At 41.8% G+C, this 27,407-nt stretch overlaps 1 protein-coding gene across 2 annotated transcripts in view; it reads left to right on the top strand.

Annotated features, from left to right (window-relative positions):
- ASIC5 (acid sensing ion channel subunit family member 5) overlaps nt 1–21,392 on the top strand; it is a 134,414-nt gene extending 113,022 nt beyond the window's left edge. For both annotated transcript variants that reach the window (XM_040420519.1, XM_040420520.1), the window contains 4 exons: nt 14,262–14,318; nt 16,320–16,488; nt 18,920–19,011; nt 20,916–21,392. In XM_040420519.1, coding sequence (XP_040276453.1) covers nt 14,262–14,318; nt 16,320–16,488; nt 18,920–19,011; nt 20,916–21,097 — 500 coding nt within the window. In that variant the 3' untranslated portion in view covers nt 21,098–21,392. The remainder of the gene's footprint in view (nt 1–14,261; nt 14,319–16,319; nt 16,489–18,919; nt 19,012–20,915) is intronic.
- Nucleotides 21,393–27,407: the final 6,015 nt, after the last annotated feature.

Below are 27,407 nucleotides of genomic sequence, written 5' to 3'. Positions count from 1 at the left end.
TATTTGGGACAAAATTGATTATGGTTTTCCCGTTCCAGTCTTGGATATATTGTAGCCACCAAATGAGTTCTTCCCTGGTATCCGGGGTTAGAATTACTTAGTCTGAATAACCTAACCCCTCCCTCAAATGTTGATCTTTCAAACGTTGGAAAGCTCTGTAGTGTAGGGGAGCAGGAAAAATCACTTGAATTGAGGCCAAAAGTAGACCCACAATCCGAGCAATGATTCGGAGAAACACTAAGTTTTTGTTGAGGACAGACCGAATTTATTTTCTGATTGTCTTCAATTTCCTGGATGGAAGACTCAGAGTAGCAGATTGAGTATCCACTAGAAACCCCAAAAATTCCATCTGTCTCATTGGGGTTAAAACTAATTTCTCGTAGTTGATCAAAAAACCCAGGTTGAATAAGAGAGTTAAAGTCCAGTGGATGTGAAGGAGAATTCATGAATGAGACTGAGCCATGATGAGGATGTCGCCTAGATAAATGATGAGACGTACACCTCGAGTCCGAAAGATTGCTACCACTGGTTTTAATAGTTTCGTGAAACACCATGGAGCGGAAGACAGTCCAAACGGTAGGCTGGTGAATTGGTATTTGTGACCTTCCTATATAAATTGGAGGTATGGTTGAGACATGGGATGCATAGGCACCGTAAGGTAGGCGTCTTTCAGGTCTATTTTTGCGAGCCAATCTTTTTGTAAGAGTAGATCCCTCAGTAAATGGATACCTTCCCCTTTAAAGTGTCTGTAACAGACATAATTGTTGAGGGTCTTCAGGTTGATGACAGCTCTGTGGCCGCCATCCCTCTTTTTTACTAAGAAGAGGTTGCTCAGGAAACCCAGTGATTTTACGGGTATTTTGATTAATGCCCCCTTGGAACATGGTTCCTTGATTTCCAATTGTATCAGACCCTGATCTGTATGTGAGAATATTATAGGATGGGGTAGTTGTGTTTGTATTGGTTGACAGACAAAATTGATTTGATAACCTCTCACAGTGTTTAGTATCCATGCGTCTGTTGAGATCATAGCCCAGATGTGGATAAAATGCTTTATTCGACCTCCCAAGGGAATGTGGGAAGAATATGGAAGAAGATTCCTTACCTGCAGAGGACCTTGGGAATCCACTATTGCCCCTGGCACGCCATGGTCTTCCTCTTGTGGGGAAGAAAGGAGTGGTGGTATATAGAAAGAAATCTCCGAAGAGAAAACCTTCTGAAGATGGGGTATTGTCTGCAGCTGCGAGGTGTACTAGCTGTGGGTCTAATCGCATGAGGATAGACCTCTTTCTTTCCATGCATATAGATACATTGATGTTACCCAATAAACATATAGCCCTTTGAGACCAGCCCTTCAGGACTGATAAGTCTACTGGATTACCAGAGATAGAGGCCTGTTCAGTAGAATCAAAAATTTTTGTTAATGGACCGGCAACGTCCAATAGTCTGTCCTGGATCGACCTGAAAGAATGATCGATTCCTTTTCTGGGATTTTTGCCAGCAAAGAACTGTAGAGGAGCCGAGCTGGAAGTAGTTGACTAGCGGTGAATCTGACAGGAATGCCGAGCGTGTCTGACAGAAACTTGTGTGAGAGAAAAAAGTGCGTAGGCTGAGGACCAGCTAGCGTGTGCGCACTGCAGGGAATGGAGCGGTGAGGTAAACCGAAAGTAAAAAGTGACTTCGGTAAGAGGTGAGGGTAATGGAAAGAAAATATGACTGATTAAACCTCTAAAAGAAAGTGAGGAGTGTAGGAATATATATACAGTCAGGTCCATAAATATTGGGACATCGACACAATTCTAACATTTTTGGCTCTATACACCACCACAATGGATTTGAAATGAAACGAACAAGATGTGCTTTAACTGCAGACTGTCAGCTTTAATTTGAGGGTATTTACATCCAAATCAGGTGACCGGTGTAGGAATTACAACAGTTTGCATATGTGCCTCCCACTTGTTAAGGGACCAAAAGTTATGGGACAATTGGCTTCTCAGCTGTTCCATGGCCAGGTGTGTGTTATTCCCTCATTATCCCAATAACAATGAGCAGATAAAAGGTCCAGAGTTCATTTCAAGTGTGCTATTTGCATTTGGAATCTGTTGCTGTCAACTCTCAAGATGAGATCCAAAGAGCTGTCACTATCAGTGAAGCAAGCCATCATTAGGCTGAAAAAAAAACAAAACAAACCCATCAGAGAGATAGCAAAAACATTAGGTGTGGCCAAAACAACTGTTTGGAACATTCTTAAAAATATGGAACGCATCGGTGAGCTCAGCAACACCAAAAGACCCGGAATACCATGGAAAACAACTGTAGTGGATGACCGAAGAATTCTTTCCCTGGTGAAGAAAACACCCTTCACAACAGTTGGCCAGATCAAGAACACTCTCCAGGAGGTAGGTGTATGTGTGTCAAAGTCAACAATCAAGAGAAGACTTCACCAGAGTGAATACAGAGGGTTCGCCACAAGATGTAAACCATTGGTGAGCCTCAAAAACAGGAAGGTCAGATTAGAGTTTGCCAAACGACATCTAAAAAAGCCTTCACGGTTCCGGAACAACATCCTATGGACAGATGAGACCAAGATCAACTTGTACCAGAGTGATGGGAAGAGAGGAGTATGGAGAAGGAAAGAAACTGCTCATGATCCTAAGCATACCACCTCATCAGTGAAGCATGGTGGTGATAGTGTCATGTCGTGGGTATGAATGGCTGCCAATGGAACTGGTTCTCTTGTATTTATTGATGATGTCACTGCTGACAAAAGCAGCAGGATGAATTCTGAAGTGTTTTGTGGCAATATTATCTGCTCATATTCAGCCAACTGCTTCAGAATTCATTGGACAGCGCTTCACAGTGCAGATGGACAATGACCCAAAGCATACTGCAAAAGCAACCAAAGAGTTTTTTAACCACTTAAGGACCACAGGTTTATACCCCCCTAAAGACCAGGCCCTTTTTTATAAATCGGCACTCCACAACTTTAGCTGTTTATTGCTCGGTCATGCAACTTACCACCCAAATGAATTTTACCTCCTTTTCTTCTCACTAATAGAGCTTTCATTTGGTGGTATTTCATTGCTGCTGACATTTTTACTTTTTTTGTTATTAATCGAAATTTAACGATTTTTTTGCAAAAAAATGACATTTTTCACTTTCAGTTGTAAAATTTTGCAAAAAAAACGACATCCATATATAAATTTTGCTCTAAATTTATTGTTCTACATGTCTTTGATAAAAAAAAAATGTTTGGGTAAAAAAAAAAAATGGTTTGGGTAAAAGTTATAGCGCTTACAAACTATGGTACAAAAATGTGAATTTCCGCTTTTTGAAGCAGCTCTGACTTTCTGAGCACCTGTCATGTTTCCTGAGGTTCTACAATGCCCAGACAGTACAAACACCCCACAAATGACCCCATTTCGGAAAGTAGACACCCTAAGGTATTCGCTGATGGGCATAGTGAGTTCATAGAACTTTTTATTTTTTGTCACAAGTTAGCGGAAAATTATGATTTTTTTTTTTGTTTGTTTTTTTTCTTACAAAGTCTCATATTCCACTAACTTGTGACAAAAAATAAAAGCTTCCATGAACTCACTATGCCCATCAGCGAATACCTTGGAATGTCTTCTTTCCAAAATGGGGTCACTTGTGGGGTAGTTATACTGCCCTGGCATTCTAGGGGCCCAAATGTGTGGTAAGGAGTTTGAAATCAAATTCTGTAAAAAATGACCAGTGAAATCCGAAAGGTGCTCTTTGGAATATGGGCCCCTTTGCCCACCTAGGCTGCAAAAAAGTGTCACACATGTGGTATCTCCGTATTCAGGAGAAGTTGGGGAATGTGTTTTGGGGTGTCATTTTACATATACCCATGCTGGGTGAGAGAAATATCTTGGCAAAAGACAACTTTGTATAAAAAAAATTGTAAAAGTTGTCTTTTGCCAAGATATTTCTCTCACCCAGCATGGGAATATGTAAAATGACACCCCAAAACACATTCCCCAACTTCTCCTGAATACGGAGATACCACATGTGTGACACTTTTTTGCAGCCTAGGTGGGCAAAGGGGCCCATATTCCAAAGAGCACCTTTCGGATTTCACTGGTCATTTTTTACAGAATTTGATTTCAAACTCCTTACCACACATTTGGGCCCCTAGAATGCCAGGGCAGTATAACTACCCCACAAGTGACCCCATTTTGGAAAGAAGACACCCCAAGGTATTCGCTGATGGGCATAGTGAGTTCATGGAAGTTTTTATTTTTTGTCACAAGTTAGTGGAATATGAGACTTTGTAAGAAAAAAAGAAAGAAAAAAAAATCATCATTTTCCACTAACTTGTGACAAAAAATAAAAACTTCCATGAACTCACTATGCCCATCAGCGAATACCTTGGGATGTCTTCTTTCCAAAATGGGGTCACTTGTGGGGTAGTTATACTGCCCTGGCATTCTAGGGGCCCAAATGTGTGGTAAGGAGTTTGAAATCAAATTCTGTAAAAAATGGCCAGTGAAATCCGAAAGGTGCTCTTTGGAATATGGGCCCCTTTGCCCACCTAGGCTGCAAAAAAGTGTCACACATCTGGTATCGCCGTACTCAGGAGAAGTTGGGGAATGTGTTTTGGGGTGTCATTTTACATATACCCATGCTGGTTGAGAGAAATATCTTGGTCAAATGCCAACTTTGTATAAAAAAATGGGAAAAGTTGTCTTTTGCCAAGATATTTCTCTCACCCAGCATGGGTATATGTAAAATGACACCCCAAAACACATTCCCCAACTTCTCCTGAATACGGAGATACTACATGTGTGACACTTTTTTGCAGCCTAGGTGGGCAAAGGGGCCCATATTCCAAAGAGCACCTTTCGGATTTCACTGGTCATTTTTTACAGAATTTGATTTCAAACTCCTTACCACACATTTGTGCCCCTAGAATGCCAGGGCAGTATAACTACCCCACAAGTGACCCCATTTTGGAAAGAAGACACCCCAAGGTATTCGCTGATGGGCATAGTGAGTTCATGGAAGTTTTTATTTTTTGTCACAAGTTAGTGGAATATAAGACTTTGCAAGAAAAAAAAAAAAGAAAAAAATCATCATTTTCCACTAACTTGTGACAAAAAAAATAAAATTCTAGGAACTCGCCATGCCCCTCATGGAATACCTTAGGGTGTCTCCTTTCCAAAATGGGGTCACTTGTGGGGTAGTTATACTGCCCTGGCATTTTCCAGGGGCCCTAATGTGTGGTAAGTAGGTAAATGACCTGTGAAATCCGAAAGGTGCTCTTTGGAATATGGGCCCCTTTGCCCACCTAGGCTGCAAAAAAGTGTCACACATGTGGTATCGCCGTATTCAGGAGAAGTTGGGGAATGTGTTTTGGCATGTCATTTTACATATACCCATGCTGGGTGAGAGAAATATCTTGGCAAAAGACAACTTTTCCCATTTTTTTATACAAAGTTGGCATTTGACCAAGATATTTCTCTCACCCAGCATGGGTATATGTAAAATCACACCCCAAAACACATTCCCCAACTTCTCCTGAGTATGGCGATACAAGATGTGTGACACTTTTTTTGCAGCCTAGATGCGCAAAGGTGCCCAAATTCCTTTTAGGAGGGCATTTTTAGACATTTGGATACCAGACTTCTTCTCACGCTTTGGGGCCCCTAGAATGCCAGGGCAGTATAAATACCCCACATGTGACTCCATTTTGGAAAGAAGACACCCCAAGGTATTCAATGAGGGGCATGGCGAGTTCATAGAATTTTTTTTTTTTTGGCACAAGTTAGCGGAAATTGATATTTTTTATTTTTTTTCTCACAAAGTCTCCCTTTCCGCTAACTTGGGACAAAAATTTCAATCTTTCATGGACTCAATATGCCCCTCACGGAATACCTGGGGGTGTCTTCTTTCCGAAATGGGGTCACATGTGGGGTATTTATACTGCCCTGGCATTCTAGGGGCCCTAAAGCGTGAGAAGAAGTCTGGAATATAAATGTCTAAAAAATTTTACGCATTTGGATTCCGTGAGGGGTATGGTGAGTTCATGTGAGATTAAATTTTTTGACACAAGTTAGTGGAATATGAGACTTTGTAAGAAAAAAATAATAATTTCCGCTAACTTGGGCCAAAAAAATGTCTGAATGGAGCCTTACAGAGGGGTGATCAATGACAGGGGGGTGATCAGGGAGTCTATATGGGGTGATCACCCCCCTGTCATTGATCACCCCCCTATAAGGCTCCATTCAGATGTCCGTATGTGTTTTGCGGATCCGATCCATGTATCCGTGGATCCGTAAAAATCATATGGACATCTGAATGCAGCCTGACAGGGGGGGGTGATCAATGACAGGGGGGTGATCAGGGAGTCTATATGGGGTGATCACCCCCCCTGGAAGGCTCCAGGGAGACGCCTGTATGTGTTTTGCGGATCCGATCCATCTATCAGTGGATCCGTAAAAATCATGCGGACGTCTGAATGGAGCTTTACAGCGGTGTGATCAATGACAGGGGGGTAATAAATGACAGGGGGGTGATCAGGGAGTCTATATGGGGTGATCACCACAGTCATGGATCACGCCCCTGTAAGGCTCCATTCAGACGTCCGTATGCGTTTTGCGGATCCGATCCATCTATCAGTGGATCCGTAAAAATCATGCGGACGTCTGAATGGAGCTTTACAGGGGGGTGATCAATGACAGGGGGGTAATCAATGACAGGGGGGTGATCAGGGAGTCTATATGGGGTGATCACCACAGTCATTGATCACGCCCCTGTAAGGCTCCATTCAGACGTCCGTGTGCGTTTTGCGGATCCGATCCATCTATCAGTGGATCCGTAAAAATCATGCGGACGTCTGAATGGAGCTTTACAGGGGTGTGATCAATGACAGGGGGGTGATGAGGGAGTCTATATGGGGTGATCAACACAGTCATTGATCACGCCCCTGTAAGGCTCCATTCAGACGTCCGTGTGCGTTTTGCGGATCCGATCCATCTATCAGTGGATCCGTAAAAATCATGCGGACGTCTGAATGGAGCTTTACAGGGGTGTGATCAATGACAGGGGGGTAATCAATGACAGGGGGGTGATCAGGGAGTCTATATGGGGTGATCACCACAGTCATTGATCACGCCCCTGTAAGGCTCCATTCAGACGTCCGTGTGCGTTTTGCGGATCCGATCCATCTATCAGTGGATCCGTAAAAATCATGCGGACGTCTGAATGGAGCTTTACAGGGGGGTGATCAATGACAGGGGGGTAATCAATGACAGGGGGGTGATCAGGGACTCTATATGGGGTGATCAGGGGCTAATAAGGGGTTAATAAGTGACGGGGGGGGGGTGTAGTGTAGTGTAGTGGTGCTTGGTGCTACTTTACTGAGCTACCTGTGTCCTCTGGTGGTCGATCCAAACAAAGGGGACCACCAGAGGACCAGGTAGCAGGTATATTAGACTCTGTTATCATAACAGCGTCTAATATACCTGTTAGGGGTTAAAAAAAATCACATCTCCAGCCTGCCAGCGAACGATCGCCGCTGGCAGGCTGGAGATCCACTCTCTTACCTTCCGTTCCTGTGAACGCGCGCGCCTGTGTGCGCGCGTTCACAGGAAATCTCGGCTCACGCGAGATGACGCCAATCGGCGTTAGTGTGACCTGGGAGCGCCGCAGAAATGACGCCTTTCGGCGTTAGTGTGACGGTAAGTGGTTAAGGGAAAGAAGTGGAATGTTATGTAATGGCCAAGTCAATCACCTGACCTGAATCCGATTCAGCATGCATTTGACTTGCTGAAGACCAAACCGAAGGGAAAATGCCCCAAGAACAAGCAGGAACTGAAGACAGTTGCAGTAGAAGCCTGGCAGAGCATCACCAGGGATGAAACCCAGCGTCTGGTGATGTCTATGCGTTCCAGACTTCAGACTGTAATTGACTGCAAAGGATTTGCAACCAAGTATTAAAAAGTGAAAGTTTGATTTATGATGATTATTCTGTCCCATTACTTTTGATCCCTTAACAAGTGGGAGGCACATATGCAAACTGTTGTAATTTCTACACCGTTCACCTGATTTGGATGTAAATACCCTCAAATTAAAGCTGACAGTCTGCAGTTCACGCACATCTTGTTAGTTTTATTTTGAATGTATTGTGGTGGTGTATAGAGCCAAAATTTTTAGAATTGTGTTGATGTCCCAATATTTATGGACCTGACTGTATATATCAAAACCCTAGGAAAGTCTATTATAAAATATAAGCGTTATATATATGAATGTGTATATAATGAATATATATGAATATATATAAACCAAATGCAGTAATGCTAAAAACGACAATATATATATATATATATATATATATATATATACACTGCTCAAAAAAATAAAGGGAACATTTAAACAACACAATGTAACTCCAAGTCAATCACACTTCTGTGAAATCAAACTGTCCACTTAGGAAGCAACACTGAGTGACAATCAATTTCACATGCTGTTGTGCAAATGGGATAGATAACAGGTGGAAATTATAGGCAATAAGCAAGACACCCCCAATAAAGGAGTGGTTCTGCAGGTGGTCACCACAGACCACTTCTCAGTTCCTATGCTTCCTGGCTGATGTTTTGGTCACTTTTGAATGCTGGCGGTGCTTTCACTCTAGTGGTAGAATGAGACGGAGTCTACAACCCACACAAGTGGCTCAGGTAGTGCAGCTTATCCAGGATGGCACATCAATGCGAGCTGTGGCAAGAAGGTTTGCTGTGTCTGTCAGCGTAGTGTCCAGAGCATGGAGGCGCTACCAGGAGACAGGCCAGTACATCAGGAGACGTGGAGGAGGCCGTAGGAGGGCAACAACCCAGCAGCAGGACCGCTACCTCCGGCTTTGTGCAAGGAGGAACAGGAGGAGCACTGCCAGAGCCCTGCAAAATGACCTCCAGCCGGCCACAAATGTGCATGTGTCTGCTCAAACGGTCAGAAACAGACTCCATGAGGGTGATATGAGGGCCCGAAGTCCACAGGTGGGGGTTGTGCTTACGGCCCAACACCGTGCAGGATGTTTGGCATTTTCCAGAGAACACCAATATTGGCAAATTCGCCACTGGCGCCCTGTGCTCTTCACAGATGAAAGCAGGTTCACACTGAGCACATGTGACAGAGTCTTGAGACGCCGTGGAGAACGTTCTGCTGCCTGCAACATCCTCCAGCATGACCGGTTTGGCATTGGGTCAGTAATGGTGTGGGGTGGCATTTCTTTGGAGGGCCGCACAGCCCTCCATGTGCTCGCCAGAGGTAGCCTAACTGCCATTAGGTACCGAGATGAGATTCTCAGACCCCTTGTGAGACCATATGCTGGTATGGTCGGCCATGGGTACCTCCTAATGCAAGACAATGCTAGACCTCATGTGGCTGGAGTGTGTCAGCAGTTCCTGCAAGACGAAGGCACCTGAATCCAATTGAGCACATCTGGGACATCATGTCTCGCTCTGTCCACCACAGACTGTCCAGGAGTTGGCAGATGCTTTAGTCCAGGTCTGGGAGGAGATCCCTCAGGAGACCGTCCGCCACCTCATCAGGAGCATGCACAGGCGTTGTAGGGAGGTCATACAGGCATGTGGAGGCCACACACACTACTGAGCCTCATTTTGACTTGTTTTAAGGACATTACATCAAAGTTGGATCAGCCTGTAGTGTGTTTTTCCACTTTAATTTTGAGGGTGACTCCAAATCCAGACCTCCATGGGTTGAAAATTTTGATTTCCATTTTTTAATTTTTGTGTGATTTTGTTGTCAGCACATTCAACTATGTAAAGAACAAAGTATTTCAGAAGAATATTTAATTAATTCAGATCTAGGATGTGTTATTTTTGTGTTCCATTTATTTTTTTGAGCAGTGTATATTAACAATCCTATGAGGAGAAACATTAATACATATCTTTCTGGGAGTCAGCAGCAAGAAAGAAGGATGCTATTATGATGGGTTAAACCTTATATGACCTATGCTGCCTGTTGATTGGCTGTTCCTGAACACTGATTTACATATCTTGTAAAGAATTTTTTCTGTTTTACGTTGTTAACTATTTGCTGCTGGGAGTAAAAAGAAAGATCTTAAAGCATAATAGAGTCTCCTGTCTTAAAATTGATTTTTTTTCCATAAGACTATGGGGAAGGTTTATTAAAACTAGTTTAAAAGAAAACTGGCTTAGTTGCCCATAGCAACCAATCAGATTCCACCTTTCATTTTCCAAACGAGCTCTGAAAAATGAAAGGTGGAATCTAATTGGTTGCTATGGGCAATATAAATTGATACATTTCCCTTAATATATAAATTTGCTTAGTTTCTCCTGTTTTATGATGTACTGCCTGCAGATCACATACCATATTAAATGTGGCATGTTCCCTTTAAATTGTAGTTCTCACTTCGAACTAACAACTTCATAGTTAGGCCTCATGAACACGGCCGTTGTGTGGACGTTTCGTGCATTGGGTCCGTGATCCGTCTCCACCGCAAAAAAAAAAGAACATGTTCTATTTTTTTGCGGTGCGGAGGCACGGACAGAAACACCACCACAGCTCCGGATTGCGGACCCATTTACCCAAGAAAGCCGGACCTCACCAACCATGCCCCCAAACCGGTAACCACGCCCACCTCCGTGAAACCACGCTTCCATCGCCACCGGGGGTTGGGGGGGAAACCCTTCACAGTATTTATTAACCCTTTCAGCAGTTCCCCTGCAGTGAAGGGGGGACTGCTGAGGGGTTAATAACTACTGTGAAAGGACTGCAGGTGCAGACATGTCCTCTACAAGACTGGGGATAATCTGCAGGTGATCCATTTAGATAATAATGCAGATCCGCTTCTGTGCCAGAATCTCCTACATACAAATAACTGCCGTACACATGTGCCCATAGCGCGCCTCGGCTGGACCGGACCCTCCATGCTAAGTAGAAAAGTTTACACTGTGCAGGTGCCACACTCTCACACAGGGAGCCCCCAGGGGCTCGTCCTCCACTATCCTTTGACTTCCCGAACAAACCTGTTCTGCTCCTTGCTGCAAGTGCACACACCTGCTCTCTGCAGGCTGCCTGGCCATACACAGGCTGGAGGTGGCCCGCACATGTGAGGTCTCATCCGGTGCAGCGCACCTCTGTTCCCGACTTCCTTCCCGCACAATCCAGAATTGGCCGGCGCAACTGCAGCGCTGATAACGTCGTGACATCACGTAATCGCGCAGTGTGATCCAAACGTGCTTCCAGGCGCTGCCTCCTGCCATTTACTTAAAATGACAATGCCTGAGCGGATCTGCTGTCCCGTCCCCCTGTACAACAAAAAAGGAGGACTTCTGGCCATCCGTCCTGGCCTTCCGACTCATGGCGGTACAGAGTGTGGCTCAGGGTTACCGCTGCTTTCAGTGTAATGTGACCCCAAGCCACACTCGGGATAACCGCTAAGGAGGTTAAAGACAAAAGAGTTATTTACTGTGATATCATGTTTTGGATGTCATATAACTGTTATATATTGTGTTCACAGAAGCAGAAAAGATAATATGCCTTTAAGATTCATTTTGTAATGTAAGCTAAGTGACTCAGCAGAAACAACAGATAGCATAGTGTTAATCTGTTGTTGCTGGGCAGAAGTCTAGACCAATCACAACCAGCTTCTCACACAGCAAGAGTTTTCACCAATCGCAGCCATCCTCACACACAGCCTGTCTGGGAATTCCCCCAGCTCCTGCTGCTAGAATCTTTATTCACCAGAGACAGGAGCTGAAAAGACATTCACTCCACTGAGTGCTGGGTTTTATGGGAACAAGATAGGTATTTAGAACAGTTATATAATGTTCCTACTGTTAGTATAGTGATTAGAACTGTATACTGAACCAGTTATATGTGTGTTTACTTACAGTTCCACCAAATTCAAATTGCCAGAATACAAATCGCCAAATACAAATTGCAAGCTACAATCGCAAACTACAAAGTTCACAATCCAAATTCAAATTCCATATTGCAATCCAAATTGCATACAACAATACCAGATCATACTCAACCAATTTGCAAATAGTTACTGCAAACTGAAAACCCAGTTTAGACAGTAGAACTGTTAAATCTCAGATATACCTCTCAGAGAGATGATAAAGTGCTTAAATAACTTAAAGTGACAGTACAGATACTGAAGAGATAAATATATCCACCATTTTATGTTGAATGACAAGATTGAACAGTTGAACCACCATCTTATGCATACCACCATTTTGTGATATCTTTTCAACACTGTTTTGTACATGGACTATCTGCTGCGGAGGCGGCAGTGTTATATATGAAGAAAAGTTGAAGTTAATAAAGAAGTTATTTGAAGCATTTGGTGTGCTCTTTAAACCTACTGTTTCCATAGAACGGCGCTAGAGGAATTACAGAGTAATAGACAGTCTTGTTAGACTAAAAGTCAGAGATATCAAAATCCTTCTAATGCCACAGCGCAAAAGGAACTTCATAGTGTTGCGCCTGCCACACCCGCCTAAAACCGGACATCTGGCCACCTTAGCCACAATATGGCCACGGCTGGGCAACTGGCGTGTGCATGAGGCCTTATAGTGTGATTGCTTGGGCCCTTGTTCTGGGAGCCAGAATAATCATTAGCAATAAAAGGAAACAAACTATATGTTCGAGCCTAAGGGGTTCTGAAAGCCCGGACTCCACATATGAAATCTATGTATTTGCTTTTGGACAGGTGGCCAGCACTTCTGTAATTACATAGAGCAGTCCTTCTGGAAACTGGACACTAACCAAAACAATAGATTGTCAGGTTTGTTTCCAGGCATTTCCTTAAAGGGGTATTCCCATCACATACAATGGGGACATATCTCTAGGATATGCCCCTATTGTCTGATAGGTGTGGGTCCCAGAGGTGGGACCTGCACCTGCAAGAACAGACTGGGGAGAGCGATGCTCCCGCTCCCGATGCTTCCGCTGCTCCCACACAAGTGAATGGGAGCGCACCACGCACCTGCTCCCACTCATTTCCATGAGGCAGAGGGAAATAGCCGAACCAGTACTCAGCTATTTTTGGTGATGTCCCGATTTTACCAACTGAAACGATGAGAATGCCAGAGTGTTGAGACTAGTGTTGAGCGAATTGAGCTTTGGATCTTAGATCCAAGTCGATTCACTCCAAACTTTGTACACCATTCGAATGTATGGGCTCTAGCGAGGCGACGTGAGTTATCAACGAAGTCTTGCAAGAATAACTTTGGCCATCGATTTTCAAACTTTCAAACTATTTTAAAACATGGATCCGAAGTTGGCTTCAGTACAGACTGGAACATCGGTACCGAAGCAGACTTTGGATCCATGTTTTAAAATGGTTTCAAAGTTTAAAAATCAAATCCTGAAGTCTCGCAAGTCTTCGGTTATAACTCACTTCACCTCGCCGAAGCCCATACATTCGAATTCTGTATGGAGACGAATCTTCGTACAGCATTCAAACAAAGTTTTGACCGAAGAGACTTCAGATCCATGATCCGAAGCTCGCTTTGCTCAACACTAGTAAAGACCATCAACAAGAATATTCAATTAGGGCTCACACACACGACCATATATTGGGTATGCGTTCGTTTTGCTTTTTTTTTGTGGATCCCACATGACCCTTTCATTTCTACGGAGCCACAAAAAATGCAGAGAACACATGGATGTCATCACATCCATGTGGCCATTCAGCAAATTATAAAGCATGTCCTATTCTTGTCCCTTTTGTGGACAACAATAGGCATTTCTACAATAGGCCTAGCGGAAAGTGTGGGATGCGCACTGCTGGTATCTGTATTTTGCGTATCCGGGTTTGCAGACCACAAAAATCGACAATGACGGTGTGAATGAGCCCTTATTGTATATCTCAATGCATTCAAGTGCCCAGAAATATTAGATAAAAATCAATGTAAAATCAATAACAAACCGTATTGTATGCTATAATTTCTTACTGGCAGCCTCCTTTAACAGCACCAGCCTTATCCATTGGATATGTCTGGTACTGCAGTTCATCACAATACTCTTTCTCTATTCTTATGTAACCACTAAAAGCTCCCAAGGTTTATAAATGGAAAGTGAAAGATGGTGTGTCCTATGAGGGAAGTAGAACTCATAGATTCCTTTTTCTCAAAAATTTTCTGCTTTGGTCAAAGCCCAAAAACGTTTGGTGCTTTTTCAATGATAAGCAGAATTATTTCTATGAAGAATCAACACTGATGAGCAGATGTTTATTTCTTGCTTTCTAGGTATTGGGGAAGAGTGTGATCTTCATCGGTATTATAATTGCGTATATCCAACACTTTGTAAGTATACAGATTCACAGTCATATGGATTTTTTTTGGATTGCACAGTATTTGTATCATGCTTGTGCATGCGCTGCATAGAGGATCTGGCATTCATGGTTCCCTCAATGAACTGTAGCTCCCCACAGATGGCAGCATTCATGCAGCCTCAAACCATGACACTCCCACCACCATGCTTAAATGTAGGCAAGACACACTTGTCTTTGTACTCCTCACCTGGTTGCCGCCACACATGCTTGACACCATCTGAACCAAGTAAGTTTATCTTGGTCTATTCAGACCACAGGACATGGTTCCAGAAATCCATGTCCTTCGTCTGTTTGTCTTCAGAAAACTGTTTGCAGGATTTCTTGTGCATCATCTTAAGAAGAGGCTTCCTTCTGGGATGACAGCCATGCAGACCAATTTGATGTGTATGATCTGAGCACTGACAGGCTGATCCCCCACCCCTTTAACCTCTGCAGCAATGCTGGCAGTACTCATATGTTTATTTTGAAAAGACAACCTCTGGATATGACGCTGAGCATGTGCCCTCAACTTCTTTGGTCGACCATGGTGAGGCCTGTTCTGAGTGGACCCTGTCTTGTTAAACCACTGTATGGTCTTGGCCACCATGCTGCAGCTTAGTTTCATGGTGTTAGCAATCTTCTTATAGCCTAGGCCATCTTTATGTAGAGTGACAATTCTTTTTTCAGATCCTCAAAGAGTTCTTTGCCATGAGGTGCCATGTTGAGCTTCCAGTAACCAGTATGAGAGAGTGTGAGATCGATAACACCAAATTTAACACACCTGCTCCTCATTCACACCTGAGACCTTGTAACACTAACGACTCAAATGACACTGGGGAGAGAAAATGGCTAATTAGGGTGTACTTTCGTTGCCAGCGGTTTAGACATAAATGGCTGTGTGTTGAGTTTTTTTGAGGCAACACCAAATTTACACTGTTATACAAACTGTACACTGACTACTGTACATTGTATCAAAGTGTCATATGATTTTAAGATATAATACAATATTTACAAAAATGTGAGGGGTGTACTCACTTTTGTGAGATACTGTATCTGCTAGTATAACAGTAGGGTGTACAATTAAGATGACAGTTCTGTTTGTTATTCTCTGAACAGGCCTTGATAAAGATGCCCACAGAAGAGCATTGCACTTATCCATGTAATGTGTGATACTCTGAGTCACTCATTGTGAGAAAATCAAGTGTGACTGTTTACTGTGCTAAAAGTCCAAAGAAAAGAGAACATTAAAGAGCCAGAAAATGAAGTAGAATGCATGGAGTGGCAAAACATTATATAAATAAAATCTAATTTTTTTAAAATAATAAAAAAATGATATTTACTCTGTTGATCCTCCACCACACAGTATGCACACTTTCCAATGTTTGCCCACTGTTTTGCAGGTCTTTGTTTTTTTCTGCTCTGTTTTGATATGGACGTGTGGTCACTGTATCCAAAAAATTAATGTAATGGTGACCAACGCTGCTGCAGCCAATGATTAAATGCAGCAGTCTCATGGCTGTGTCGAAGCAGAGGATGAAGAAGCAGAGTTCGGCTGGAGACCCGAGAAGTGTCAAAATGAAAGAGGTGTTTCAATATTGCTGTTACATACTTGTTATAACATCCCCTGTTGTTCTTCTGATTCTCTTCCAGAATGTCCACCTAATGTGGCCAATACCCCTGATCAGTGCACATGCTCAATAGCTCCTCTTATGCATGGGTTGCGGGAAAAATCCTGATTTTGGGCAGGACAACCAGTAAGAGATACTGAACAAGAAGTAACTTCTTGTCATTAGCACAGGACACATCAGGTAGATGTTCTGACACTGCATCAAAGAAAACTAGGGAGCACCATATCAAGAATGTAACAACGATATCTAGACAGGAAATATTGTTAGATTTTGCATGGTCTAACAGAGAAATATGCTATTCATTGTGGTAGAACACCTTTAACATTTTAGGGCCTATACTGTATGTAATGTCTCTCTGTCTGCAGATGAAATAGAGAAAGAAGAACTATGTAGTGTAGGAATGTACAATTCTACGTGTCCAGTTCCTTGTGAAGAAACAGACTATCCTGCTACGCTCTCCTATTCAACATTTCCAAGTGACAAAGCTGCCGATTATCTCTCCACCAAACTTAACAAAAGTGCTTCATACATGAGGTAAATGTGCAAGTCACCAGTCTGATTTAAAGTTCTTCCGTTGTCACCTTAATACTGGTTTATCCATGTTTTAATATTGATCACAAAGAAATTACTAAGCTCATCAATGACCCTAAATTGTCTCAGGCTAGGATTTTATTATCTGCAAACAGAGGAAGCCCAGGAAGCTCAGCGTGAAACATCTTAATGCATGAAACATTGTTGTGTCACTATGTACCTAAGCAACATAAATCATGTACAGCAAGAGACAAACATCAGCCATGGTTTTCTAATGAACAGTCTATTGATTTTGAATATGTAACCTGAGGAAAGAATGCCTAGTTCAGCTATTTCATGCCTAGGAGAGCTAGATAACAAAATTGACCGCACACAAAGGAGGTGTCATTAAGGTGTTCTACACATGTTCATTAGGGTCAAGAATACAAGTTATGTAATCTTATTCTATTAGATGTCATGGTTATTTAACATAAAGTGTAATTGTCGTTTCAGTGTATTTTTAATATTTTGTAGGGACAGTGGGGGGCATTTATGAAGGCTGTTACGCCAGCTTTGTGGCATTAAATGATTGCATGTTTTGGCACAAGTGCCTTGTTGCAGAAACTTTTGTGACCTTTGGCCTCCCATGCCACTTTCAGAAGGGAGTGAGAAATTGTTCTATTTTGGAAAATAGATCACTTTTAAGGTGCATTTATGATTAGAAACACTGGTAAATGTTGCACAAATGTCACACACAGTCGCAAAGTATGTTTGATGACCCCCTGGCGTGCAATCACTTAAGAAGACTAAACCACATTAGAAGTGTGTCTGAATTATAAAACCCTTTTGCCATCTCATAAATTTAGTGCATGACAAGAATCCAAAGGCAGACTTAAAAGTGAGATAAAAAACAACGCAGTTGATAAATGTGTAGAAATATTATTTCATACTTGAGGCAATGCAATAGTTATGCCTCAAGCATGTCGTAGTTTTATTCCGTCCGCTTCTCGGCATGTTTGCCGTGCTGCGGCCGGACCTCCGGCCCGCCCCCATTATAGTCAATGGGGCTGGAGCAGCCATCCAGAGGCACGGTGCACTAGCGGCAGCACGGATTGGGCAGGCTGTTCCCCCACCGGAACTCAGGTGTGCTTTATATCTTTATTTTCATTTCTAATATATTTAGTACCTAGAGCTTTCACAAGAAAGGACACATTTATGAGATGCTGCCCATAAAAGGGGTGTGTGCAAGCCTAAAAAAGAGAACAATGCATGTTTAAAAATAGTGTTTTCTTGTACTTCCCACAGGTCTCTTGCACTAGATCAGTCTCTTGAATGTTGAAGGCTATGCAGTGCTGTCTTCTTCATATTTACATTACTTTCTATGACAGTGGACCTTTAATTTTTGACCAGAACCTTTATTTCCCTTCCTGATCAGGCACATTTTCAAACTGTAGACCTGTGCCAATTTGATAGCCATTTCTCTGCCAATCGACATGTACTCCTCAGAAGAAATAGGGCATCCAAATGGTTTAATATAATAACAAATGTATTTTTTTTATTATTTTTTTTAAATAGAAAAAAAAAGCAAAAAAACGATATATTTTGCTCATAATTTCCACAAATTGTCACTACTTTTGGAATCACTATCTAGAACACCATGACTTTTTACTTAAAAAAAAAACTGCATAACATAGTGAAACATTGTAAAACTGCTGTGATTTATGGTTAAAATGTATACTATATTTCAAAAGATATATTGATGTACGATTTCATATTATAATATCATCAATATTCATTTATTTTCCAAAAAATATCTGCTTATTTGTACAGAGAGCTCTGTAGAATGTTTGAAAATGATAATTGTGGGCCTCCCAGACATTTATGGTCTGTGGGCAGTCAGCAACTGGTTCTAAACATATTTTACTAGATTTAATGGGTAAACAATAAAGTCTGTATTCAGTAATGCACTTCTTACTCGGTTGATCTACTTCTCTACCATATTACTTCAAGGACATATGTTAGCTTGCCATAGTTTAAAAGACACAACAGATTCAGAGGAACATTACTTATTTTACTTCCTTTGAGTACCAGCATTATAACCTGGATAAGGGCTACAGTGAGATCAAATGGGTGTTAACAAAATTATGGATCCACAATATTTATTCCACCTTCCGTCCTTGAAGAAACCAGTTTGTTAAGTTGGGCTGGCTCACTACCATATTCAAGATGCACTGAGGAAATCATGCAGTATAGGGTTCTGCTGTCACAGAGATACAGCTGATTTGTCCAGCATCCCGACACTTTGGTGGGATCAACATGACAAGATGCTGGACTAATCATTTGCCAGCAGCAAAAGGTGATAAAGGCATTTCAGAATTTCATTAGGAAATTGCTTGACATTTTTAGTTTCCTTTCAATATGCAAATGCATTTGATTCTTTTGTTTTTCTTTTTAGAAATAATTTGGTGTACATTGACATTAAATACCAGGAGTTAAATTACAAAATAACCAAGCAACAGAAAGCTGTGACATCTAGTGAACTACTTTGTAAGTTACCAAGAAAAAGAACCTTCCAACTACATTCGTCATCTGTATTAGGCCTCTTGCACACAGCCGTTGTGGTTCTGTTCCGTGCATTGGGCACCGCAATTTGCGGTCACCAATGCACGGGCAACGTCCGTTCAGCGGCCAGGATGGATCCAGACCCATTCAACTTGAATGGGTCCGTGATCCGTCTGTTCTGCAAAAAAATAGAAAAAGTTCTATGTTTTTGTGGAACGGAAGCACGGATCGGAACCCCTCGGAAGCACTCTGTAGTGGTTCCGTGCTTCCTTTCCACGCCGCACCGCATCTCTGGATTTGCGGACCCATTCAAGTGAATGGGTCCGCATCCGTGATGCGGAGTGCACATGGTCGGTGCCCCATGTATTGCAGAACCGCCGTATGCGGCCCGCAATATGGCCATGGGAGCACAACAGCCGTGTGCAAGAGGCCTTACTCAGCAATCATGGACAATATCTAATATAACATGTTTTTTGTTCTTCTTTTGTGTGTGCGTGTTTTTTTTATATATATTGTGGACAATGGTGGTGCAACTACTGTGTGAACCAATGATTTAGGTATGGGTTACAACTGAGGGCTGTATCCTGGTGGCTCGTGGGTATTCACCCTTTAAAAAATACAGGGATCAGGTCTTCACTGCAGGAAAAGCACCAGGCTACTACCTCTTGGTGTAGTCTCTGTGTGGTTGGCTGCTGACCTACAGGAGTCTGTGACACCGGAGTGAGGCACTGAGGGTACAGGCAACTTTATAGTCAATAACAGGCCGAAGTTAGGGTGGGCAGAGTTTGCGTGAATCCACCAAAAAGGTCCTAAGGTCAGGGCAGGTAACACAGATTCAGAATCTGGGAAACAGGCAGAAGCCCATACACAGGCAGACAAACAGATTATATCACCTTTGCAGGATCTCTAGCAAGGTAGAAAAACCTATTGCTCAGGCAAGTGGTAGAACAAACAGCCAAGAATATATAAGAATTGATTAGCTCATTAGTCAAGCAGCTGCACACAGAGCAAAAGAGGAATTAAACCTTGAAGTACTACAGGGTGAGGTTCAATGAATAGCATCTCTAATACACACTCAGGATACCGGCTGGGGGGCTGGAACTGCGACAGATACAGGGTGAGTGGAACGGCGCCTGTGCCCACTCAGATGATACTCAGATAGGAAGTGATGGCTAGGCAACCTGAACATACCAATAGAGTAAGCTACAGGGAAAAAAAATAAACATAGATAATGCAAATAGAACAGTAATAATTTAAAACCACACCACATTGCCCATACTTCATGTATATATTCACCCAAAGACATTTACATGTAAGAGAACATCTAACTTGCCTCTAAGAATGCCTTTAGTTAGTGCAGAAATCCTTGTGCATGGGACTTGTTGGACTCATAGGAGTGCATAAGGAAGGAGTCCAAAAGAGCATGTCATGATTTTACTTTGTTGATTTTGTACAGATTAGATAAAGAAAATTTTGCATGCCTTCGTATGAAATTGGAAGCATACAGAGGTACACTAGAGGCCTTATACATGCATCTCTATGGCAGCGGGAATAAAGTTGTACTATGGCAGAGAGCATGAGCCTTTAAATGGGTTGCTTGTGCATTGGGACCTGTCGGACTGCTAGTAGTACATCTAAAAAAGTTCACCTCAACCAAACTCTTAAATCTGCTATTGCACAAATTGACCATAGTCTACTCCAGCCTGTTTTAATTCTCTCTTTTGAAGGGTACAATGCAGCATAGAAATTGATATAGTTGGATTTACTCATTTGGATCCAAGTTGCTCATTTTTAAATATTTTCTACCAGCTATAAAGTGATAATGTACATCATAGCAATGTCAACAATTTTAACAGATTCTCCCATTCTGTTTTTTTCTTTGCTTTTAGCTGACGTGGGTGGACAGATGGGTCTGTTCTGTGGAGCAAGTGTGATAACAATCATAGAGGTTCTGGAGTTTCTCTTTACTAACTTCTTCTGGTTTTGCGCCTTCCTGATTCTGAAAGTACCCAATATCTCAAAATGCACTGACAATCAATCAAGATATAAACAAGAGGGGCAACAATGTTGATGACCAGTATATTATGTGTCTCTACATACCAGGTGTTATTTTCCATGTACCTGTACATACCTGTGTATATGCTGGTCGGAGCTAACCATTCTACTTTCCAGATATGTAGGCATGTACAGTGACTGTGCAAGATCTTTCAGTACATTCATAGGACATTGACAGGCAAATTTTTCTATGATATGCTTTCCTGTGCATTTTACAGGTATGTATAGTAGTTAGTGATCTGTTTGATTACTGTATGTGTAAAATAAAAAACATTTAATTGTCTCTTTTTACATACATTCTAGCAGGTGGTAGTGGTACTGCAATAGGCAAACATATTTACTAGAATCTAGGTTTTTCAGGATCTTGTAAAAAAAAATTATAAAGATGAAGGAACTTTTAACTGTCCATTGTATTCTTCCCTTTTGGGGTTACCACAGGGATATAAACAAGAAATATATCAAGGGGAGAAAAACAGAACTGGATCGCACATCCTCAATGCTATGCTTTGATCTACCGTAATTAAACTTGCTTCTCGGCGCTATATTAAAGTGTACAGCCCCCCACACTGCATGCTGTACAAGAGGCATTAGTGCATGTTTTGATCAAAAGGCATAAGCCCACTCACCACGCCAAGGTCGCCTCTTTGAGTGGGACCTATTCTGACAAAAAGGCACAGCACAATGCGGTGACAAAGCGGCACTGCCCTAGTAGGCGGCAGGACCCAGGAGTCAAACTGCAGCCCTGCTGTCTGACAATGTCACCCATGGTACTGGGTCCCACCAACCCACCAGTGCAGCACCACATAAACAAAGGCCACCACGCAGTACTGCACCATGTGAACAGTTGTCTAACACAACATGTCCATTGCTATCAGGAGCTACAGGTCAATTACCACTTATATGCAGACTTCTGCAAAATTAAAACCAACTGTGCCAAATGGGAGGAGTGCTGATACCAGTAATAAAGAAGAAAGATTCAAATTGCATATATCAAGGGTAGAAAAACAGAACTGGATCGCACATACACAATGCTATACTTTGATCTAATTAAACTCGCTTCTCAGCGCCATACTAAAGTGCACAGACCCCTATACTGTATGCTGTACAAGAGGCATTAGTGTACGTTTTGATCAAAAGGCATAAGCCCACTCACCACGCCAAGGTTGCCTCTTTGAGTGAGACCTATTCTGACAAAAAGGCACAGCGACAATGCGGTGACAAAGCGGTACTGCCCTAGTAGGCGGCAGGACCCAGGAGTCAAACAGCAACCCTGCTGTCTGACAATGCCCCCCATGGCATTAGTATGGGGGGCTGTACACTTTAATATAGCGCTGAGAAGCGAGTTCAATTAGATCAAAGAACGCTAATCGTGCAGCTGCTGATCGGGTTGCCCACTCTCAGTGACAGCAGGACAACCCTTAGAGAAGGCAGGAACAGTGCCCAGGTGTCCCTGCCTTCTGGATCGCCGAGCGCTGTGTATGCAGAGCAGGAAGCGCTATGCGGCACGGCGGTCATGTGGCCTCCGGGAGCGGAGAGTGCAGGAGCTGTGTGAGGTCTTTCATTGTCAGCTACTATGTCAGCCCCAGTTACAGGAAAAAATCAACAGTGAAAAAAAAAAAAAAGTGAAGTAAATATCCCCCAGAGGTCTTGTATGACCTTATGGGGGACGAAAAGTGTAAAAAAAAATAAAAAAAAATAAAGTGTTAAAAAAAAAAAGGAATAAAAAAATAATGTTAAAAATAGAAAAAGTAAAATAAAATAGACATATTTGGTATTGCCGCCTCCGTGACGGTCGGCTCTATAAATATATCACATAATCGACCCAGTCCGATAAACACCATATTAAAATAATAATAACTGTCAAAAAAAGCCATTTTTGTCACCTTACATCACAAAAAGTGCAACACCAAGTTTTCAAAAAGGCGTATGTCCCACAAAATGGTACCAATAAAACCGTCACCTCACCCCGCAGAAATGAGCCCCTACATAAGAAAATCTCACAAAAAATAAAAAAATCTCACAAAAAATAAAAAAAAACTATAGCTCTCAGAACATGGACACATTAAAACATAATTTTTTGGGTTTCAAAAATGCTATTATTGTGTTAAAGTGAAATACATTTTAATAAGTATACATATTAGGTATTGCCGCGTCCGTAACAACCAGCTCTATAAAAATATCACATGACCTAACCCCTCAGATGAACACCGTAAAAAAAAAAAAAACGGTGTCAAAACAAGCAATTTTTGTCACCTTACATCACAAAAAGTGCAACACCAAGTGATCAAAAAGGCGTATGTCCCACAAAAATAGTACCAATAAAACTGGCACCTTATCCCCTAGTTTCCAAAATGGGATCACTTCTTAGGAGTTTCTACTGTAAGGGTGCATCAGGGGGGCTTCAAATGGGACATGGCATCTAAAAACCATGTGGAGTTCCTTTTCTTCTGCGCCATGCCGTGTGCCCATACAGCAGTTTATGACCACATGTGAGGTATTTCTGTAAACCGCAAAAACTGGGTAATAAATATTGAGTTTTGTTTGGCTGTTAACCATCGATGTGTTAAAGAAAAAATCTGATTAAAATGGAAAATCTGCCAAAAAAGTGAAATTTTTAAATTTGATCTCCATTTTCTTTTAATTCTTGTGGAACGCCTAAAGGGTTAGCAAAGGTAGTAAAATCGGTTTTAAGTAACTTGAGGGGTGTAGTTTCTACAATGGGGTCATTTATGGGGGTATCCACTATGTAGGACCCACAAAGTGACTTCAGACCTGAACTGGTCCTTAACCCCTTAGGGACCCATGACGTATCGGTACAGCATGATTCCCGAGTCCTTAAGGACCCATGACGTACCGGTACGTCATGTGTTGTTCCAATCACCGCCGCCGGGCGAGCGGTGATCGGAACAAGGTGCCTGCTCAAATCATTGAGCAGGTACTTCGGCTAAATGCGCGGGGGTCCCGTGACCCCCCCTCGTGTCGGCGATCGCCGCAAACCGCAGGTCAATTCAGACCTGCGGTTTGCGGCTTTTCTAAGTTGCGGAGGCGGCGGTGGTGCCATCGGGTCCCCATGGGGCTGTGGGGGGGACCCGATGGCATGGAAGGCAGCGCGATGTCTAAGAAAGGCATCGCGCTGCCTTCCGGTGACGAGCCTGTGAGATCCAGCTCCCTGGATCTCACAGGCCGGAAGCTGTATGAGTAATACACACAGTATTACTCATACATCCAATGCATTCCAATACAGAAGTATTGGAATGCATTGTAAAGGATTAGACCCCCAAAAGTTCAAGTCCCAAAGTGGGACAAAAAATTAAGTGAAAAAGAAAGTTGAAAAAATAAAGTTTTCCCCCCAAAAAATTTAAAGTTTCAAGTAAAAATAAACAAAAACATCATTTTCCCCAAATAAAGTAAAAAATAGGGGGAAAAAAAACAACTTATACATATTAGGTATCGCTGCGTCCGTATCGACCGGCTCTATAAACATATCACATGACCTAACCCCTCAGATGAACACCGTAAAAAAATAAAAACTGTGCTAAATAAACAATTTTTTTGTCACCTTAAATCACAAAAAGTACAACAGAAAGCGATCAAAAAGGCGTTTGCCCACCAAAATAGTACCAATCTAACCGTCACCTCATCCCGCAAAAAATGAGCCCCTACCTGAGACAATTGCTTAAAAAATAAAAAACCTATGGCTCAGAATATGGAGACACTAAAACATAATTTTTTTGTTTTAAAAAAGCTGTTAGTGTGTAAAACTTACATAAATAAAAAAAAGTATACATATTTGGTATTGTCGCGTTCATATCGACCAACTCTATAAAAATATCACATGACCTAACCCCTCAGGTGAACACCGTAAAAAATAAAAACTGTGCTAAATAAACCATTTTTTGTCACCTTACATCACAAAAGTGTAATAGCAAGCGATCAAAAAGTCACACGCACCACAAATAGTGCCAATAAAACCATCATCTCATCCCGCAAAAATCATACCCTACCCAAGGTAATCGCCCAAAAAGTGAAAAAATTATGGCTCTTAGACTATGGAAACACTAAAACATGATTTTTTTTGCTTCAAAAATGAAATCATTGTGTAAAACTTACATAAATAAAAAAAATAGTATACATATTAGGTATCGCCACGTCCATATCGACCGTCTCTATAAAAATATCAAAAGACCTAACCCCTCAGGTGAACACCGTAAAAAATAAAAACTGTGCTAAATAAACAATTTTTTGTCACCTTACATCACAAAAATTATAATAGCAAGCGATCAAAAAGTCATACGCACCCCAAAATAGTGCCAATAAAACCGTCATCTCATCCCTACAAAAATCATACCCTACCCAAGGTAATCTCCCAAAACTGAAAAAATTATGGCTCTCAGACTATGGAAACACTAAAACATGATTTTTTTTTGCTTCAAAAATGAAATCATTGTGTAAAACTTAAAGGGATTCTGTCACCAGGTTTTATGCTGATGTTCAGGGCATCTTCACGATTCTTAATGTGGGCTTATAAATGTCATCTGTGGGCTTATTTAACTAAAAAACAGCTATTACTAACCTGTCAGTTAAACAAATAAGGTGCCCAAGGGGATGTTAATGGATGCAAGGTGCCGGCCGCACCCGCCGCCGTTTGTGCCCAGCGCCGCCTTTTCAGACTTCTGCGCCGCCTCCTAATCCTCTGTGCCGCCTCTCACTCTCCCTCCCTCCCCCCTCCTCCTGCTGTAAGATCTCGCGCATACAGGGGTTTGAGCGAAGTGCCGGCCGCATGCGCATTTCGCTGTAAGAAGCCAAATGGAGAAGTGAAATTTTGAAATTGTATCTCTATTTTCCATTAATTCTTGTGGAATACCTAAAGGGTTTACAAAGTTTGTAAAATCAGTTTTGAAATACATTGAGGGGTGTTTATAGAATGGGGTCATTTTTGGGTGGTTTATATTATGTAAGCCTCGCAAAGTGACTTCAGACCTGAACTGGTCCCTAAAAATTGGGTTTTTGAAGATTTGCTTCTAAACTTCTAAGTCTTGTAACATCCCCAAAAACTAAAATATAATTCCCAAAATGATCCAAACATGAAGTAGACATATGGGGAATGTAAAGTAATAACCTATCTTTGGAGGTATTACTATGTATTATAGAAGTAGAGAATTTATTTTTACAAATTTTGGGTAAATTTGGGTATTTTTTTATAAATAAAAAATAATTTTTTTGACTTCATTTTACCAGTGTCATGAAGTACAATATGTGACTTAAAAACTATCTCAGAATGGCCTGGATAAGTCAAAGCGTTTTAAAATTATTAGCACTTAACCCCTTAAGGACGCAGGGCGTATCGGTACGCCCTATTTCCCGAGTCCTTAAGGACTCAGGGCGTACCGGTACGTCCTAACTCGAAATCAGTATTCCGGCGCCCGAGGGGTTAAACGGAACGGGATTTCGGCTGAAATCCTTCAGCCGGCATCCTGTGACAACGCCAGGGGGGGTCATGTGACCCCCGTGTCGGCGATCGCAGCAAACCGCAGGTCAATTCAGACCTGCGGTTTGCTGCGCTTTTTGCAGTTTCTGATGCCCCGCGGTCCCTGGGGGTCACATGAGTGGGTCTGGGTCAAAAAAAAAAGTGAAAAAAAGTGAAAAAAGTTAAGATAAAAAAAAAAAACATTCATCACTGAATAAAAATTAAAAAAATAAAATACACTACACATATTAGGTATCGCCGCGTCCGTAACGACCTGATCTATAAAACGTCATGTTACTTTCCCCGCACGGTGAACACCATAAAAATAAAAAAATAAAAACTATGAGAAAATTGAAATTTTGCCCACCTTACTTCCCAAAAAAGGTAATAAAAGTGATCAAAAAAGTCACATGTACGCCAAAATAGTACCAATAAAACCATCATCTCATCCCGCAAAAATCATACCTTACCCAAGATAATCGCCCAAAAACTGAAAAAACTATGGCTCTCAGACTATGGAAACACTAAACACATGATTTTTTTTTTTGTTTCAAAAATGAAATCATTGTGTAAAACTTACATAAATAAAAATAAAAGTATACATATTAGGTATCGCCGCGTCCGTATCGACCGGCTCTATAAGAATATCACATGATCTAACCCCTCAGGTGACCACCGTAAAAAACAAAAAATAAAAACGGTGTAAAAAAAGCCATTTTTTGTCATCTTACGTCACAAAAAGGTGTAATAACAAGCGATCAAAAGTCATATGCACCCCAAAAATAGTGCCAATTAAACCGTCATCTCACCCTCAAAAAATGAGACCCTACTCAAGATAATCGCCCAAAAACTGAAAAAA

This window comes from Bufo bufo, chromosome 2, assembly GCF_905171765.1.
Source record: "Bufo bufo chromosome 2, aBufBuf1.1, whole genome shotgun sequence".
NCBI classification, from domain to species: Eukaryota; Metazoa; Chordata; class Amphibia; order Anura; family Bufonidae; genus Bufo; species Bufo bufo.
This window is presented reverse-complemented; position numbering and strand designations above follow the sequence as displayed.